This window comes from Callithrix jacchus, chromosome 6 (genome assembly GCF_049354715.1).
Source record: "Callithrix jacchus isolate 240 chromosome 6, calJac240_pri, whole genome shotgun sequence".
Classification (NCBI taxonomy): domain Eukaryota; kingdom Metazoa; phylum Chordata; class Mammalia; order Primates; family Cebidae; genus Callithrix; species Callithrix jacchus.
In genome coordinates this window covers 95,731,367-95,750,894 of record NC_133507.1, presented here as the reverse complement: position 1 = coordinate 95,750,894, position 19,528 = coordinate 95,731,367, and the positions used below count along the sequence as shown (strand labels likewise).

Here is a 19,528-nt window from a genome sequence, read left to right as displayed (position 1 = left end):
GACTCCATGGAAGGCAATTAAATACTTTAATTAATATGATACTAGGTAATTAAATAGTTTCCTTTCATTCTACAATCTCCTGCCTGTGTTGCTCATTAACTAAACCCATCTGGGAAGCCAGGGTCAAGGGAGTCCACCGTATACTTCCTACAAGTCAGTCTCCAGGTGACACATAGGAGTGAAGAAGGATGGAAAGTAGATCTGGAAGAGCAAGCAGCAGATATCCAGAATGAAGGTGGATCAAAGTGGGGAGAGGCCAAGAGAGCAAAAGCAAGAATGAGAGTGACATAGAGAATGGGAATGAACATGATATTGAGTAAATACTTAGATCACAACTTCACTATTAGAATAACATGCTGAGTTTTAATTGCCTGTGAGGTAGCCAAGTGTGGCTGTCCAGCAGGAAGTCACATACTAGGGCTTGAGGCTTAGGATAAGACTGACTGCCCAAGCAGCACAAATAGAGTGAATCTAGGAAGGGACATTTCAGAACCCATTGAGGCCTATGTGGAAAAACCAAATATCCTATGATAAAACCTAGAAGGAAACCGTCTTTGAAACTGCTTTGCAATATGTGGATTCATCTCACAGAGTAGAGAAAGAGAAGTAAGGAGTTAACACTTAGATTTGCATTTTCCACCACCCATTTACTTTTCATCAAATGCATTTGATTTTTTCTCTATCACTCACTGAAACTGTACTTAATAAAGCAGCCAAATCCAACAGACACTATCCAGTCCTTATCTTTGTCATCCTCATGAATCATTACCTATTAAATACTTTTCCTTCCAATATGTCTCACTGCATTTTTTTTTTTTTTTTTTGAGACAGGGTCTTACTCTGTAACTCAGGCTAGAGTGCAGTGGCATAATCATAGCTCACTGTAGCCTCCATCTCCCAGGCTCAGGCAATCCTTCCACCTCATACTCCCAAGCAGCTAGGACTACAGGTGTGTGCCACCACACTGAGCTAATTTGTTTTATTAAGGTCTCACTATGTTGCCAAGGCTGGTCTTGAACTCTTGAGCTCAAGTGATCCTCCTGTCTCACTCTCCTAAAGTGCTGGGATTACAGGTGTGAACCACCATGCAGGCTACATTTTTTTAAATAATACTTTCCAGTTCTCTTTCCACCTCCCTGCCTCTATGTGCTTCTTTTGTAGGCATTCTCCCTCTGTCCTCCATTTCTGCAATCACTCTACCCACCATGTTTATGATACCTATGATTCTATCCCTTAGCCCTCCTCATAAACCATGGAGGCTAGAAAGCAGTGGAAGACAAATTTAAAATACTAAAAGAAAGAAAAAAATGCTGTAACCCTGTAATGTGAGAATTCAGTTTCAATCAAAGCTATCCTTCAAGAATGAAGGAGAAATTAAGACATTTCTAGATGAACAACAACTGAGCTAATTCATCATTAGTAGACCTGCCATACGAGAAATGCTAAAGGGAGTTCTTTAAGCTAAAATGGAACAACATAAGACAGAAGAAGTCACGAGAAAAATTAGAAAATATTAGACACGAATAGAATACAAAAATACAACATTCTAAAACTTATGGAATGCAGCTAGAAGCAGTACTTAGTTAAAAATTTATAGCTGTAAAATACCTATATTAAAAAAGAAGAAAAACCTTCATTTGGTGGCATAGGACTTGGCCTTGAGGGCTAGACAAAGCAGAGCAAACTAAATCCCAAGCAAGCAGAAGAAAAGAAATATTATCTAGTAAAGCATATAAAAAATAGATTATTTAAAAATAGGGAAAATCAGTGAAACCAAAATTTGGTTATTTGAAAACATCAACAAAATTGGCAAACCTGTAGCTAGACTGACCAACAAAAATAAAGAAAACAGAGTCAAATTACTAATACTAAAATCACAAATGAAATGAGACAGCAGTACTGCAGAATTTTCAGAAATAAAAAGAATTGTAAGTAAAAATTTGAGTAATTACATGCCAACAAATGAAATAACTTAAATGAAATTATGAAATTCCTAGAAAAACTACCAAAACTGGCTCAAGGAGAAACAGAAAATTCAAACAGGCTTATAATAAGTGAAGATATTAAATTAATAATTTTTAAACTTCCCACGAAGAAAAGCTGATGACCAGATGGCTTTGCTGGTGAACTCTATTAAAAATGTAAATTAAAAAAAAAGAAATTAAAACAAATTATTCACCAACTCTTCAAAAAATATAAAAGAGCTCAATACGCAAGGAGTAGAAGGGAACATCCTCAACCTGATAAAAGGCATCATGAATAACCACAACTAACATCATGCTTAATGATGAAAAACCAAAGGCTCTACTCTCATCACTTATATTCAACATTGTACTGAAGGCTCTAGTCAAGGCAATTAGGCAAGTAAAACAAATAAAAGACATCTAGATTGGAAGGAAAGGAATACAATTATTTCTACTTGCAGTTGACATGGTCTTGTATATAAAAAAATCCTAAAGAATCCACAAAGAAACTATTAGGGCTAACAGATTTAGCAAGCTTAGAGAGTACAAGATAAATAAAAAATTAATTACATTTCTCTTTACTAGCAATGCGTAATCCATAAATGAAATTGAGGATACAATTCCATTTATAATAGCATCATCAAGGAAAACATTTGTGAAAAATATAACCCAAAAAGGCACAACACATATACCCTGTAAGCTACAAAACATTGTTGAAGAAAATTAAAGAAGACCTAAACAAGAAGACGTTCCATGTTCATTGATTCAAAAACTTATTATTGCTAATTGGCAACACTCCCCAAATTGATCTATAATTCCAATGCAATCCCTATCAAAATTCCAGATGTCTTTTATTTTGCAAAAATTGACAAGCTAATCCAAAAATTCATATGAAAATGCAAGAGAGCTGGGCACAGTGGCTCATGCCTGTAATCTCAGCACTTTGGGAGGCTGACGTAGGTGGATCACCTGAGGTCAGAAGTTTGAGACCAGTCTGGCCAACATGGCAAAACCCCATCTCTATTAAAAATACAAAAATTAGCCAGGCATGATGGCGCATGCCTGTAATCCCAGCTACTTGGGAGGCTGAGGCAGGAGAATTGCCTGAAGCCACAAGGCAAAGGTTGCAGTGATCCAGGATCACGCCAGTGCACTCCAGCCTGGGCGACAAGAGTGAAACTCTGTCAAAAAAGAAAATGCAAGGGATTCAGAATAGCCAAACAATCAAGAAAAAAAAATTGGCACAGTCACGTTTCCAACTTCAAAACTTTCTGTACAACTACAGTAATCGGGACTGTGTGTGACTAGCCTGAAGACAGATATAAAGATCAACTAACTTTCAACAAGGGTGCCAATAGAATTCAGTGTGATAAAGAGTAGACTTCAGGAGGAACGATCCAAGATGGCTGATTGCTAACATCTCGGGATTGCAGCTCCCAGTGACAGCGCAGAGAACGAGAGGATGCCACACTTTCAGACAAATTTTTGTCGCTCACGGAGCAGAAGATTCCCAGTGGAGGAGCCACACGGGTCGCCAGCGTGACTCTTGTGGCCGGCGCAGTGGTTTTGCCGGCACCTCAGCGCGGCAGCTCTTGGTGTAGAGTAAACGGGACTGGTTCCCCTTCTGACCAATGTTTGGAGCTCCGGGAAGGCAGAGTCGCCTATTACGGACTCAAGAAGGAAGCCAGACTGGAGATTCCCAGGCAGAAAAGCACCATCAGTCTTAATGCCGCTGTTTTGGCAGGCGCAGTGGGTTGCTCATATTTCGGCCCTGGGAATTAACAACTTGGACGTCCACTCAGAGACCTAATTGGAAAGTTGGTAATTACAAAGACAACAGGTGGATAAATAATGATGGGAAGAAACCAGCATAAAAAGGCTGAGAATACTCAAAATCAGAATGCCTCTCCCGCTAAAGAGGATCACAGTTCCTCATCAACAAGGGAACAAGGCTTGATGCAGAACAAGCACATCCCATTAACAGAATCAGGCTTCAGAAGATGGATAATAAGAAACTTCTGTGAGTTAAAAGAATATGTTACAGCCCAATGTAAAGAAACTAAGAACTTTGAAAAAAGGTTTGACGAAATCCTAATGAGAATAGACAACTTAGAGAGGAATATAAGTGAATTAATGGAACTGAAGAATACAATGCAGGAACTCCGAGAAGTATGCACAGGTTTAAACACTCGAATTGTTCAAGCAGAAGAAAGGATATCAGAGGTCGAAGTCCAACTTAATGAAATAAAATGAGAAGACAAGATTAGAGGAAAAAAGGATAAAAAGGAATGAGCAAAGTCTCCAAGAAATGTGGGACCATGTGAAAAGACCTAATTTACATTTGATAGGTGTACCTGAAGGCAACAGAGAGAATGAATCCAAGCTGGAAAATATTCTTCAGGATATTATTCAGCAAAATTTTCCTAACCTAGCAAAGCAGGACAATATTCAACCCCAGGTAATACAGAGAACACCACAAAGATATTCCTCAAGAAGAGCAACCCCAAGGCACATAATCGTTAGATTCACCAGGGTTGAAATAAAGGAGAAAATACTAAGGACAGCCAGAGAGAAAGGTCAGGTTAATTACAAAGGGAAGCCTATCAGACTTACAGCAGATCTCTCAGGAGAAACTCTACAAGCCAGAAGAGAGTGGTGGCCAATATTCAACATCCTCAAAGAACAGAACCTTCAGCCCAGAATTTCATATCCAGCCAAACTAAGCTTCACAGCTGAACAAAAAATAAAGTCTTTTATGAACAAGCAAGTACTCAGAGATTTTATTACCACCAGGCCTGCTTTACAAGAGCTTCTGAAAGAAGCATTACACATAGAAAGAAACAACCAGTATTAGCCTTTCTAACAATATACCAAAAAGTACAGAGCATCAACATAAAGAAGAATTTACATCAACGAATGAATGAAACAGCCAGTTAACATCAAATGGCAGTAATCCTAAATTTAAATAGACTAAATCCCCCAATCAAAAGATACAGCCAAAACCCAACGGTATGCTACATCTAGACCCATTTCACATGCAAGGATACACAAAGACTCAAAACAAAGCGATGGAGAAAGATTTACCAACCAAATGGAGAGCAAAAATAAATAAACAAATAAAAAGCAGGAGTTGCAATTCTCGTATCTGATAAAATAGATTTTAACTCAACAAAGATATAGTGGTAAAAGGATCAATGCAACAATAAGAGCTAACGATCCTAACACCCAGATACATAGAGACTTAGACTCAATGAGACAGAAAATTAATAAGGATATCCAGGACTCGAACTCAGATCTGGAACAAGTAAACTTAATAAATATTTATAGAGCTCTCCACTTTAAATACACAAAATATACATTCTTGTCAATACCACATCACACCTACTCATAGGTTTAAATGAAATATTGATTGGCCATTATTAATACCCATTTTTTTTAGAATAAAGCAACATTTCTGTTCTCTCTCCCTCTTTTTCTTCCTCTTTCTTCCTCTTTTTCACTCCTTTTTTTTTCTTTCCTTCTCTCAAAAAAAAAAAAAAGAAATCAACTTGTAGACCTCTAGATCCACGTCGGCAATGTCTCTCTCACTGTCTGATTTCCTTCCTTCCCTTCTCCCTCCCTCCCTCCCTCCCTCCCTTCCTCCTTTCCTCCCTTCCTGCCTTCCCCCCTTCCTACAAAAAAAAAAAAAGAGTAGACTTCAACATATGGCAGTGAGATAAGAGTGGATAACCACATGTAAAATAAATAAATAAATAAAGTTGGACTCCTTTACACCATGCAAATTAACTCAAAATGGATCAAAGACTTACATTGAAGAGCTAAAACCACAAACTCTTAGAAGAAACCATAGGTGTAAATCTTTGTGACTTGGGCTTAGGCAATAGTTTCTCTACTATGACACCAAAAGCACAAGCATCCAAAGAAAATAACAAATAAAGAAGACCGCATTAAAATTTAAACTTTTGTGCTTCAAAAGACAATACTAAGAAAACAAAAAAGACAACGCACAGAATGGAAAAAATATTTGCAAATCATATATCTAGAAGCTTCTAGTATTCAGAACATAAAGATCTCTTATAATTCAATGATAAAAAAATAACAAAATGGACATGAATGTACATAAGGGATCTTAACAGACATTTCTCCAAAGAAGAAATACAAATAGCCAATAAGCACATGAAAAGATGTTCAACAAAATTACTTATTGGAGAAATACAAATAAAAACTACAGTAAGACACCACCTCATACCTACTGAGATGGCCATAATCAAAAGATGAACAATAACCAATGTTGATGAGGATCTGGAGAAACTGGAACCCTCAAACATACTGGTGGGAATGTAGAAATCTGCAGCTGTGGTAGAAAATAGTTTCTCAAAATGTTAAACATGCTTAGAATTGACTTGGCTATGTGGGCTCTCTTCTGGTTCCATACGAAGTTTCAGGTGGTTTTTTCCAGTTCTGTGAGGAAGGTCATTCGTAGCTTGATGGGGATAGCGTTGAATCTGTAAATTACTTTGGGCAGTATGGCCATTTTCACGATATTGATTCTTCCTAACCATGAGCATGGAATGTTTCTCCATCTGTGTCCTCTCTTATTTCATTGAGCAGTGGTTTGTAGTTCTCCTTGAAGAGGTCCTTTACGTTCCTTGTTATTTGCATTCCTAGGTATTTTATTTTCTTTGTAGCAATTGTGAATGGCAGTTCGTTCTTGATGTGGCTCTCTTTAAGTCTGTTATTGGTGTATAAGAATGCTTGTGACTTTTGCACATTGATTTTGTATCCTGAGACTTTGCTGAAGTTGCTTATCAGTTTCAGGAGATTTGGGGCTGAGACAATGGGGTCTTCTAGATATACAATCATGTCGTCTGCAAATAGAGACAATTTGGCTTCCTCCTTTCCTATTTGAATACCCTTTATTTCTTTTTCTTGCCTGATTGCTCTGGCTAGAACTTCCAGTACTATATTGAATAGGAGTGGTGAGAGAGGGCATCCTTGTCTAGTGCCAGATTTCAAAGGGAATGCTTCCAGTTTTTGCCCATTCAGTATGATATTAGCTGTTGGTTTGTCATGAATAGCTTTTATTATTTTGAGATACATTCTGTCAATATCTAGTTTATTGAGGGTTTTTAGCATTAAGGCTGTTGAATTTTGTCAAAGGCCTTCTCTGCATCAATTGAGATAATCATGTGGTTTTTGCCTTTAGTTCTGTTGATGTGGTGAATTACATTTATAGACTTGCAGTGGGAGGCATCACACTACCGGACTTCAAACTATACTACAAGGCTACAGTAATCAAAACAGCATGGTACTGGTACCAAAACAGAGACACAGACCAATGAAACAGAACAGAGACCTTGGAGGCAACACAACATATCTATTACCATACGATCTTTGATAAACCTGACAAAAACAAGCAATGGGGAAAGGATTCTCTGTTTAACAAACGGTGTTGGGAAAACTGGCTAGCCATGTGCAGAAAGCAGAAACTGGACCCCTTCCTGACACCTTACACTAAAATTAACTCCAGATGGATTAAAGACTCAAACATAAGACCTAACACCATAAAAACCCTAGAAGAAAATCTAGGCAAAACTATTCAGGACATAGGAGTAGGCAAGGACTTCATGACCGAAACACCAAAAGCTTTGGCAACAAAAGCCAAAATAGACAAATGGGACCTAATCAAACTCCACAGCTTCTGCACGGCAAAAGAAACAGTCATTAGAGTGAATCGGCAACCAACAGAATGGGAAAAAAATTTTGCAGTCTACCCATCTGACAAAGGGCTGATATCCAGAATTTACAAAGAACTAAAACAGATTTACAAGAAAAAAACAAACAAGCCCACTCAAAAGTGGGCAAAGGATATGAACAGACACTTTACAAAAGAAGACATACATGAGGCCAACAAACATATGAAAAAATCATCACTGGTCATTAGAGAAATACAAATCAAAACTACATTGAGATACCATCTCACACCAGTTAGAATGGTGATCATTAAAAAATCTGGAGACAGATGCTGGAGAGGATGTGGAGAAATAGGAACACTTTTACACTGTTGGTGGGAGTGTAAATTAGTTTAACCATTGTGGGAGACAGTGTGGCGATTCCTCAAGGACCTAGAAACTGAAATTCCATTTGACCCAGCAATCCCATTACTGTGTATATATCCAAAGGACTATAAATTGTTCTACTGTAAGGACGCATGCACATGAATGTTCATTCATGTGCATGCGTCCTTACAGTAGAACAATTTATAGTTCTAGCACTGTTTACAATAGCAAAGACCTGGAAACAACCCAAATGCCCATCAATGATAGACTGGACAGGGAAAATGTGGCACATATACACCATGGAATATTATGCAGCAATCAAAAACAATGAGTTCGTGTCCTTTGTAGGGACATGGATGAACCTGGAGACCATCATTGTCAGCAAACTGACACAAGAACAGAAAATGACATACCGCATGTTCTCACTCATAGGTGGGTGTTGAACAATGAGAACACATGGACACAGGGAGAGGAGCACTATACACTGGGGTCTGTTGGGGGGAATAGGGGAGGGACAGCAAGGGGTGGGGAGTTGGGGAGAGATAGCAGGGGGAGAAATTCCAAATATAGGTGAAGCAGAGGAAGGCAGCAAATCACACTGCCATATGTGTACCTATGCAACTATCTTGCATGTTCTTCACATGTACCCCAAAACCTAAAGTGCAATTTTAAAAAAATGTTAAACATAAACTTACCATATGCGCCAGCATTTCCACTCTTAGGTATAGTATTGATTCAAGCAACAACATGGATAAAGCTTGAAAATTTTAAACTAAATGAAAGAAGGCTACATATTATGTGATTCCATTTATGTAAAAGGTACAAAATTGGCAATTCTGGAGACACAGAAGGTAAATTAGTGTTTTCCAAGGGCTGGAGGGAGAAGAGAATGGGGAATCTCTGCTAATGGATATAGAGTTTATTTTGGAGATGATACTAATCTTCGGTTATATAAGATGAAAAAATATTTTTTAAACATTCTATAATTAGTGGAAATGATTACACAAACTCACGAATATGTTAAAACCCATTGAATTACACATTTTAAAGGGGTGACTTTTACAGTATGTGAATTATATCTCAAAAAAAAGAAAAGGGAATCTTCTGACCCCCAAACCCTAGTCCTCCTCCATGGAGGCAATTAATGTTACTTGTTTCTTAGATACCATTCCTGAAATAGATTGTATATGTACAAACACTTATTTGTGGGTCTGCAGGTCCCTTATTAAAAACAGATATATAAGCATGGCAGACACATTGTTCTAGACTCTTTTTTTCTCTTCATAACTTCAAGATCACTGTTTCTTGCAGATTATTCCATTTCAGCATATGTAAGTATTCTTTATTCATTTCTATTTCAGGATATTCTATAATTTAGTTGGCTAGTCTTTTGCTGTTCCAAATAATGTTCCAATTAATTTCCTTTTATATCTTTCCAGCACAAGTGTATGAGTGGTATTTTGAGAAGTAAAATTTCTGGTTGAAAATATTTTTATTTTATTTTAATAAATTGCCATTATTGATTTAATGTCTTTCTTACTTGATTATGAGCTCCTTGAGAAAAGGGACTACATCTGTTTTGTTCACCAGGGTACATCTAGAGCCTAGCACATTGTCTAACATACTGCTTAATATACTTGTAGATTGACAAGCCTATGCATTTTACTGTATAAAGTGACAAATAGAAATTCAAAGTTATACTGTACAAAACCTCATGATCCAGTTTATAGGAATTGTTTATAAGAACTGATTCAGAGATAGGAATTGTTTGGGGATTTTCTTTTTCTTTTTCTTTTTTTTCTTACTTTTTACCTAGTTAATTTGTTTTTTATTTTTCCTTTCCTACTCTGTTAATAGAATACTTTGAAAAACTGTGAAATCAATTGCAATATACATTCTAAGAAAGACAGAATCCCTTAATCTCATCTGAATATATCTATTTTAGTAAATAAAAATTTTTTATATTTCAGTATTCTATATCTGTTATTTAAAAAAGAGAGCGAATGGGGTTGATTTGGAACTTTAAGAGACCTAATAGTGACACCTGCTGGAAAAAAATGTCAGAATAAAATTTTAACCATTAAATCTTTTTAAAATTTTAGACCAGTTTTATGTTTCTATTAATCAGGAAGAAATGTGTTATTTTATGACAGAGTATTTGTAATAAGTAAATATAATTGTTTACGGAGGCTCTTTTATATTCTACAAGATTATAGAGAAATACATCTTTTCTTTTTTTTAGGACAAAGTCATTTTGGGAACTGATTACCCCTTTCCACTAGGTGAGCTGGAACCTGGGAAACTCATAGAGTCCATGGAAGAATTTGATGAAGAAACAAAGGTATAATGTCTTTTCACAGCTTTCTTACTGACTTTTCCGGCTCTAATTGGGTTTGGTTTCAGAGCACTTTGATACATGAAAACAAAGAACAGAGGATTGATTACACTTAAATTCCAAGAACTATTACTCTATCTCCATAAATAGCTAAACTATCAAAAGGCAAAAAAAAAAAAGAGAGAAAACTGAAAGTCAGCCTAGTATAACTAAATTCATATAGCTAAGAAAGAAAATTGTATAGAAGCATATGACAATAAAATATGCCTGCATGTTAGATGGATCATAGAAAAAATCAAAATTTTTTCTATATTATTTGTTACAAATATACCAATCTTAAAAGTTGTAATAACTCTAGTTATTTAGATAATGAAACTAAAGTATTGATTTAAAAAAGACCAAAGGAATCAGATACTTCAAGTAACTGGACTTTTTTTCCCCGGCGTTTGACTTTTTTTTTTTTTTTTGAGGCGGAGTTTCGCTCTTGTTACCCAGGCTGGAGTGCAATGGCACGATCTCGGCTCACCACAACCTCCACCTCCTGGGTTCAGGCAATTCTCCTGCCTCAGCCTCCTGAGTAGCTGGGATTACAGGCACGCGCCACCATGCCCAGCTAATTTTTTGTATTTTTAGTAGAGACGGGGTTTCACCATGTTGACCAGGATGGTCTCGATCTCTTGATCTCGTGATCCACCCGTCTCGGCCTCCCAAAGGCGTTTGACTTTTAAGGTGGGTAAACTAATATGTGCTATAATGCTACCATTCCCCCTTAGACTCCTGAACCAAGATGAGTTTAAAATGAGATGCAGTGTCTTAAGATTCCTTCTCCTTTGCCACTCCTTCCACACCCCAATCCTTCAGGAAAAAAAATAACTTCTTCCTAAGGCCTTCACTGCTCATCACTCCCAGAGGTCAAGGATAGCCAAAAATAACAATATGAGAATATATCAACTCTTAATAAATCTTACAAAAGTCTTAGTTGTAATCCTTTGGCATAATTCTTGGCTTTCTTCTAAACTAGAATCCAAAAGTTACTTTGAACTCTCTCTGCCTTAATCATTAAAGGTATTGTTCATCAAGCCTTCTCAATAGGCTTGAAGCACATAGATGCCAAGAAGAATTCGTTCTGCAGTATACTAGTTATAAGTTATTAACTGGAAAACCTCAGACTATTTTACACAGAAAGTGTCCCCTTTGGCACTAAAAGTCTTGAACTGTTAAACATTAACTACTAAATATTGTTAAATATTTACCTGCTTCCTTCCTAAAGTAGGAAGTGTCGTAAAGACATTTTTTATTTTTTTTAAACAAGAAAGGTTGAAAATGAAAAACTTCCTGTTAACCAAAATTAAACAGAAACCAGATGATCCCATATATCCTGATTAAAAACTTAATGGAATAATAGTAATTATTATTACATGCCTTTTATTTATTCATATGCACTTATAACTTTCACTTTTTTGTAATCCTGCATAAAGGCTTTATACTGACACAAATTCACAATGACATTCTGTACAAGTTTACTAATTGTAATGCTGTAATACTGAAAACAATCTTTAGGGGAATAGTTAAATAAATCATAATATATCCACACAATGGAAACTATGCCACCACAAATAAATTAGAAATCAATTTCCAAGATACATTAAATTTTAAAAAGAAAGGTATAAAACAATTTGTATAGTATACTTTCATTTGTAGATCGAATACATCTGCAAAAAAGAATCTTTATATGCCTGAATATAAGTATTTGCTTATGCAGTATAAACATAAAATATCTCTGGAACATAAACAAGAAACTGATAACTCTGGGAAGCAGAAGGTAGTTAGATGGCAGTAATGGAATGAAGTATCTATTTTATACATTTTGAATTTTGAATGATGCAAAGGTAAATACCACTAAAGAAATTTAAAATAAAATAAATAAATCCATTTGATAAGTACAACAACATTGGAAGGTACAGCAGTCCCCCCTTATCCTCAGTTTTGCCTTCTACAATTTCTCTTACACCAGTCAACCACAGTCCAAAAATATTAAATGGAAAATTCCAGAAACAAACAATTCATACGTTTTAAACTGCATGCCATTCTGAGTAGCACAGTGTAAGCTCACACTGTCCTGCTCTCTCCAGCCCAAGATGTGAATCACCCCTTTGTCCAGTGTCTTCATGCTGTATCCACTCCCTCCCCATTAGTCACTTAGTAGCTGTCTTGATGATCAGATGGACTGTTGCTATATTGCTGTGCTTGTGCTCAACTCACCTTTATTTTACTTAATAAGGCCTCAAAGCACAAGAGTAGTGATGCTGACAATTCAGACATGCCCAACAGAAGCTGTAAAGTGCTTCCTTTAAGTGAAAGGGTAAAAGTTCTCAACTTAATAAGAAAAAAAAAAGAAAAAGTATATGTTGAGGTTGCTAAGTTCTTATTTTGTAAGAATGCATCTTCTACCTGTGAAACTGTGAAGAAGGAACAATAAATTTGTGCATAGCATTTAAAAGACTCTATATAGCATCCACAGAGGGTCTTGGAATGTATCCTTCATAGATAAGCGGGGACTGCTGTGTATAAGCAGATGCATGCCACCATGAAGATGTGGAGAAAGAAAACAAGACTTGGGAGTTTAGTGACTTGTCAAAGGCAATATAACTGGTGGGTTATAGCATATGGATGTGATCCCAAATCCCTAGACTCCAGGATCGGATCTCCATCTAACACTCTAAAGGGTACCTCCCTCAAAGGATACATGGTACCAAGCTATCTTAAAAGGTAAAGCACATGGTTTCTCTGAGCAGCAATAGTCACTTCTGGAATCTTCCTCTAGAGGAGGATGTCCTAAGTATGTACTGGGGAAGAACTCTGAGTAAGAGGTCCCTGCCTCAAATCGCCCACTTTTCAAGACTGTGTAAAAACCCTAAAGTGGTCACAATATAGAAGGACATATTAATAGTATGGATGTTACACAACCCCATACATTTCTTCCATCCTCAGCTACATGTCTGTCTTTTGCAAGCTAGATAAACAAATCAAGGTATCACAAAGTTACTTCTTAAATCTCCTCTTTAGGCAGAGTTGATACAGTTTATAGCTGGGGAGTCTTTCTTTTGCCTGAAAATTTTAAGATGTACAGATTTGTACCCTCATCTGAGACCCTTCATTTATATCACTTCTCTTGCTCTGAAAAAGCTTAACTTTTGTTTAGGGCCATGTGAAAAAAAACAACACATAGGCCTAGCAGCTGGGGGATGACTAGATGATTTCTGGGCACCTTTTGCAGCCCTTGTGTCCCACAGATCTAACTGTACCTTTTCTCTGTATTTGCCTCCAAATGGTGCTTAAGATCCAACCTGTTACAGGGTCTAGTTTCCCAAAAAGGGCATCTCCTAAGGAAGGCTCTCCCCTTTATAAGTCTTTTCTCTCCTCCTACAATCAAGTTTCAGATTGAGATTTCAAATAGCAGAGCAAAACATAGGTCAAGAGGATTTGGGTAAGAGATTTACTGTATAATCTGCTAATATTTTTCTCTTAGATTGGGAAGCTAATTTTTTTAAAACCTGATCAACATATTCAATGTAGCACTTAAAAAACAATCAATAAGGCCAGGCACGGTGGCTCACGCCTGTAATCCCAGCACTTTGGGAGGCTGAGACGGGTGGATCACGAGGTCAAGAGATCGAGACCATCCTGATCAACATGGTGAAACCCCGTCTCTACTAACAATACAAAAAATTAGCTGGGCACGGTGGCGCATGTCTGTAATCCCAGCTACTCAGGAGGCTGAGGCAGGAGAATTGCCTGAACCCAGGAGGCGGAGGTTGCGGTGAGCCGAGATCACGCCATTGCACTCCAGCCTGGGTAACAAGAGCGAAACTCCGTCTCAAAAAGAAAAAAAAAAAAACCAATAATGCTTTAACATAAAATATTTTGTTTTCTTTTCAGAATAAACTCAAAGCTGACAATGCCCTGGCATTTTTGGGTCTTGAGAGAAAACAATTTGAATGACTGAATTTACTACAAAGGCAAACTTTCAAAAGAATATCTCATTTTTGTTTTTAAATATGTATCAACAGGCATTAACAAAATCCTATTTTGAACTATTTTACTCAGATAGAATGTCTCAAATATCCTAAATTATTCATAACAAAAATGATTCATAAATTTTCATTCTGAAAAGCAGTACATTATTTCATGTGCAAATCAAAAATTATTTCCCCAGTGCCCTTTTAATTAATCTGGAGAAATACAAAATAAAATGTCATTAATGATTTATATGGAGAAAGATTGATCCTAGAGAGCTCAGGTAGGTTGTCCATTTTGAATAAAGATATGTGAATTGGACTCAAATAACCTGTTCCATCCACCTTTAACACTTACCATTAGCCCAGAACTGGGCTGCAAATGCTTTAGCTTCCCCAAAATAAATAATATGAATCTAGAATATCCATAACCTTAGGGAGCTTCCAATTAAGGACATAAGACATGTTTATGGAATAATTACTAAGCTATAAACTTGACTTTGAGTATCAACAAAGTTTCATTAAGAGGAATTACTTTGGCCTAAAACTATTGAGCAGATCTTCACAGAGATTGGAACTTGAGAGTCCAGGAGATGAATAAGGCATTTTTACGGTTAGAGGATGAGTAACAGGAAGGCAAAACTATGGGAACACAGCTGTGGTTTCAGACTGAATGAGAGATCCATTTTGGAGAAAAGTTTTTGTCTATAATTTTACTTCTACCAGAAGCTCTTTTTATTTAAAATACTGAGCAGAATATATAAAGCGAGCTCTGGAAAGTTAATAGGGCAATACGAGGGTAGCCTTGTTTTAACCACTTCATTTATGGCCCCGCTTGGGCTGCTGAAAAGGAACTTGGTCCTGGAATGGGTGATGAACATCTATGATTCAATTACCTCTGGCTGAACTCTAAAATCAAATATGATTTTTCAAAACTACCCTCTTCCTTTGGATTCATTCATACTTCTTTTCCCTTCCATTCATCTGGAAAATCAAGAGTTGAGTATTCAAAATGCCAAGGGACAAAAGAGAGAATAAAAATTAAAAATTAAAAAGAGTTGAGTATTAACATGTAATTTGTGCTGACCCCTCTCCAGAATAAAGATGAGATCTAATTCTTACTTCACTATGCTCATTCCATTATTTTCACTTTATATAGTTCACTGCTCCTCTTCTTTCTCACCTGCCCCCTGTTTCTTTCCAGGATTTTACCCCCAACCACTGCCATTCTGCTTATTGCTCCAATCTGCCCCAAAAGGAAAACTAAGTTGAACAAAGCAACAACCTGAAGTATATGTTGTTTTTTCCTTCCCCAATCTTTGGGGGTAATGTCTACACCTTTTCAAATATTCTATATTTGAGCACGCACTCAGAACATAGCATTTAATGATTGTCTTATTATAAAAAGTAACCCAATCACTTTATTCAATATCACACACACACACACACACACACACACACAGAGTGAATAGGTATATTCATATTTACCTGCTTTCTATGTGCCAGGACTATAGATCCTGGTGACTACAGGAATGCTCCAGGCACTGGTAGTATAGATGTAAACAAATAGGATAAAAAATTCCTATAATCCTGGTGACTCTAGGAATGCTCCAGGGACTGGTAGTACAAATGTAAACAAAAAGGATAAAATTCCTTCTCTGACAAAACCTACAATCTAAAGAATGAGAAACAAACAAGGTAAGGAAGAAGAAAAAGAGGAATAAAAGGAAGAAAGATAAACACTATGAAGAAATTAAAACAAAAATGTGGTAGTGACTAGGAGAAATATGGGGGTAAAATATTAAGTTGTAGAGTCAGAGAAGGCCTCTTTAAAGAAGACTCTGAACTGAGATTTGAATGATAAGGAAGAAAATGAAAGGTTCTGAGGCAAGAAAACTTGTGACGAGTGTGTGAGCAAGGGAGAGAGATAGGAGAGAAAGCCAAAAAGTTGGCCAGATCAGTAGATAATGGTCAAGGGTTGAGATTTTTATATTGTTTCATAGGAAGCCATTGGAAACTTTAATAGGTCTGTGACATGCTCAGACTTATGTTATTCTTTTAAAAAAAAATTAGCAGGGTGCAGTGGCTTATACCAGTAAACCCAAGACTTTGAGAAGCGGAGGCAGGAGGATCACTTGAAGCCAGGAGATTGAGACGAGCCATAGCAATCTCTATTAAAAAAAATGTTTTAATTAGCTGGATGTGGTGGCTCATTCCTGTAGTCTCAGCTAGTCAGGAGGCTGAGGTGGGAAGATGGCTTAAACCCAAAAGTTTGAGGCTGCAGTGAGCTAGGATCATGCCACTGCACTCCATGCCTGGGTGTCCGACTGAGACCCTGTCTCAGAAAATAGAAAAGAAAAGCTAAAAAGAGAAACCCACACATATTAACAGCTTTGTAGAGACTTAATAAAGGGGGTCAAGAAAGGAAGTAAGAGGCTAGGCAAGAAATGAGGGTGACTCAGGCACAAATACAAAAATGGGATCATGAGATATGTTTGTAGGCAGAACCACCAGCATTTAGTGATGGACTAAATGTGATGAAGAGCGGGGAAGGGAAGGAAGGAAATCAAGGTTGACTCCTGGGTGTGTGAATATGAAGTGTGTGTACACATGCATGCTATGATTAATCAGTCTCCTATCTTTGGGCATTTAAATAATCCCTAATATTTTACAATTATAAATAATTCTCTAATAAAATTTGATTCATTTTCCCAAACCATACATATGGATAAACTACAACTCTGACTGGATCAAAGACTTAACTCTAAAATATAAAACTATGCATGTACTAGAAGAAAAGATGAGTGATTTCCTCTTTAATCTGGGTGTAAAGAGGGTTTTCTAATTATGACTTTCCTGGGCACATAATCCTGGTGACATTTAAGCTTTGAGATGATTAATAGTAGTTAACAGTATCAAACTCATCCATACTTTCAACATGGGTGCTTTGATTCCCAGGTTTTTCACTTTAACAGCTGCGTAGATATATTACAATTTACCATAATGAGGACGATTATGAGAGAAACAGTCTTGAGAGGAAAGAGAACCAACAGTTTTGTAGCTGGACTTGTTATGTTTCAGATGCCTCTTAGACATTTAAGTAGGAATCTCAAGTAAGTACTTGAGTATACTAGTCAAGTCACCAGTGTATAAAAGGTATTTAAAGAAATGAGACTGAATGAAATCACCTGGTGAAAAAGTAAAGCAGAGATGCAAAAGACCCTAGGACTAATTCCTGGGATTCACTAACAATTAGAAGTTAGGGCTGGGTGCAGTGGCTCACACCTGTAATCCCAGCACTCTGGGAGGCCGAAGCGAGCAGATCAACTGAGGTCGGGAGATCGAGACAAGCCTGACCAACATGGAGAAACCCCATCTCTACTAAAAATACAAAATTAGCTGGGCATGGTGGCGCATGCCTGTAATCCCAGCTACTCAGGCGACTGAGGCAGGAGAATCACTTGAACCCTAGAGGTGACAGTTGTAGTGAGCTGAGATCATGCCACTGCACTCCTGCCTGGGTGACAGAGCAAGACTGTCTCAAAAAAAAAAAAAAGCAGTTAGATGAAGGCACCTTCTGTGCAGCTTCGTGCACAGAAGAGTAGCCAGTAAGGTAGGGAAAAAACCAGGAAAATATACTCGGGAGTCAAGAACAGGCAATGATTCAAGAAATCCTAACAGCTTTAGATTCAAGAAGTCCTAACAGCTTTAGGCACACACACACACACACACACACACACACACACACACACAAATCAAAGCTACAATACTATGATATTCAATAGAACCATATGCCTCAGATATAACTCAATCCCTTTATCCCAAAATTTAATTCCACTTCTTATAGTCCCAACCCTGATTAACAGCATTACCCACTCACCTAAGTCTTCTCCTCCACACATACAAGTACATCATTAAATCCAAAAGATTCAACCCATTTTATATATTTTATTTCTTATCTGTTCCTTCCTCCCTATGGCTTCCAACTAAATTCAGGTCTTCATCTCTCAGCAGGATATTGAAATAATCCTTTATTTATACCATGCCCCTTGGCTTGGTCTGATACAACTCATCTTTTACCTTGGTGCCAGAGAAAAATTTCCAAAGTATGTATTTGATTATATTACTTTCTCTGTAAAATTCCTCGGGACCTAAAGTGGTGGTTACTAGGTTTTGGAATTTCATTGCTCAGTAAGTCCCCTTTTAAAAAAAAAAAATGTAGTGCTACCTCTAACAGAGCACATGTCTCATTTTGAGTTGTGATTCCTATCTTCCTTCTAGACTGGACTTTCTGGAGGGATGACCTATGCCTTCATTTACTCATGCACTCGAGAAAATTTATTGAGGACTTATTATGGGCCAACAACCATGCTAGCTTCTCAGAGTATGAAAAATGCAAACATGGTTTCTGCCCTCAGTTGTGCTTATAATCTAGTTAGGGAGACATGTATCAACTAAGCAACAAATTGATATAAAATTGCTGCCACACAGGAGGTATAAAGGAAAGGCACACAGTGGGTAGAAATCTTATTATAAAGATTTGTCCTAGTTAAGAGTCAGAGAAAGATTTTTTCAGAGAAAAGTTTTGCTTGAGCTAGAATCTGAAAGCAAACAAAAGCTAAAAGCTAAAAAGGGAAGGGAAGAATATTCCAGGCAGAGGAAACAGGATAAATGAAAGCCTTGTGTCTGTGTAGGAAAACAGTCATTGTATGGCAAGAGTGACTCCATCTGGGAGGGAGCTCGCCATAATAACTGATGTTTGACCCCTGCATACCAAGGTGTTCTGCAGCAAAGTATTTAAGCAATGCCTGTAGCGTATGTAGCCCTGTATAAAGATGCTTATCTAACCTCCCCAGTGGTCATGAGTTACAGCAAGAAAGACTGAGATGTAATCAGCTGCACGTGTTTGTACCTTGAAAGCTTGCTATACAAATGCTACTTTCTGCATGGTGAATGTAGAGACTCACCATCACATGGCCACCCCAGATGTCACTTCTGTTTGTAAGATCCTATTAAATATTTCTTCTGACAAACTGAATTTGTCAGCCTCTTTCTTCAGCCTCTCAGCTCCCTCAGCCTTTGGGTATGGGTTTACACAGACCTGCTCACCATGGAACAGGCAGGAGAGAACACAGCAAGAAAGAAAACCACTGT

General features: G+C 37.3%; 1 protein-coding gene across 2 annotated transcripts in view; it reads left to right on the top strand.

The window, feature by feature from the left end:
- ACMSD (aminocarboxymuconate semialdehyde decarboxylase) overlaps positions 1–16,089 on the top strand; it is an 81,563-nt gene extending 65,474 nt beyond the window's left edge. For both annotated transcript variants that reach the window (XM_008998987.5, XM_002749492.5), the window contains 2 exons: positions 10,266–10,364; positions 14,298–16,089. In XM_008998987.5, coding sequence (XP_008997235.1) covers positions 10,266–10,364; positions 14,298–14,360 — 162 coding nt within the window. In that variant the 3' untranslated portion in view covers positions 14,361–16,089. The remainder of the gene's footprint in view (positions 1–10,265; positions 10,365–14,297) is intronic.
- The last annotated feature ends 3,439 nt before the right edge of the window (positions 16,090–19,528 follow it).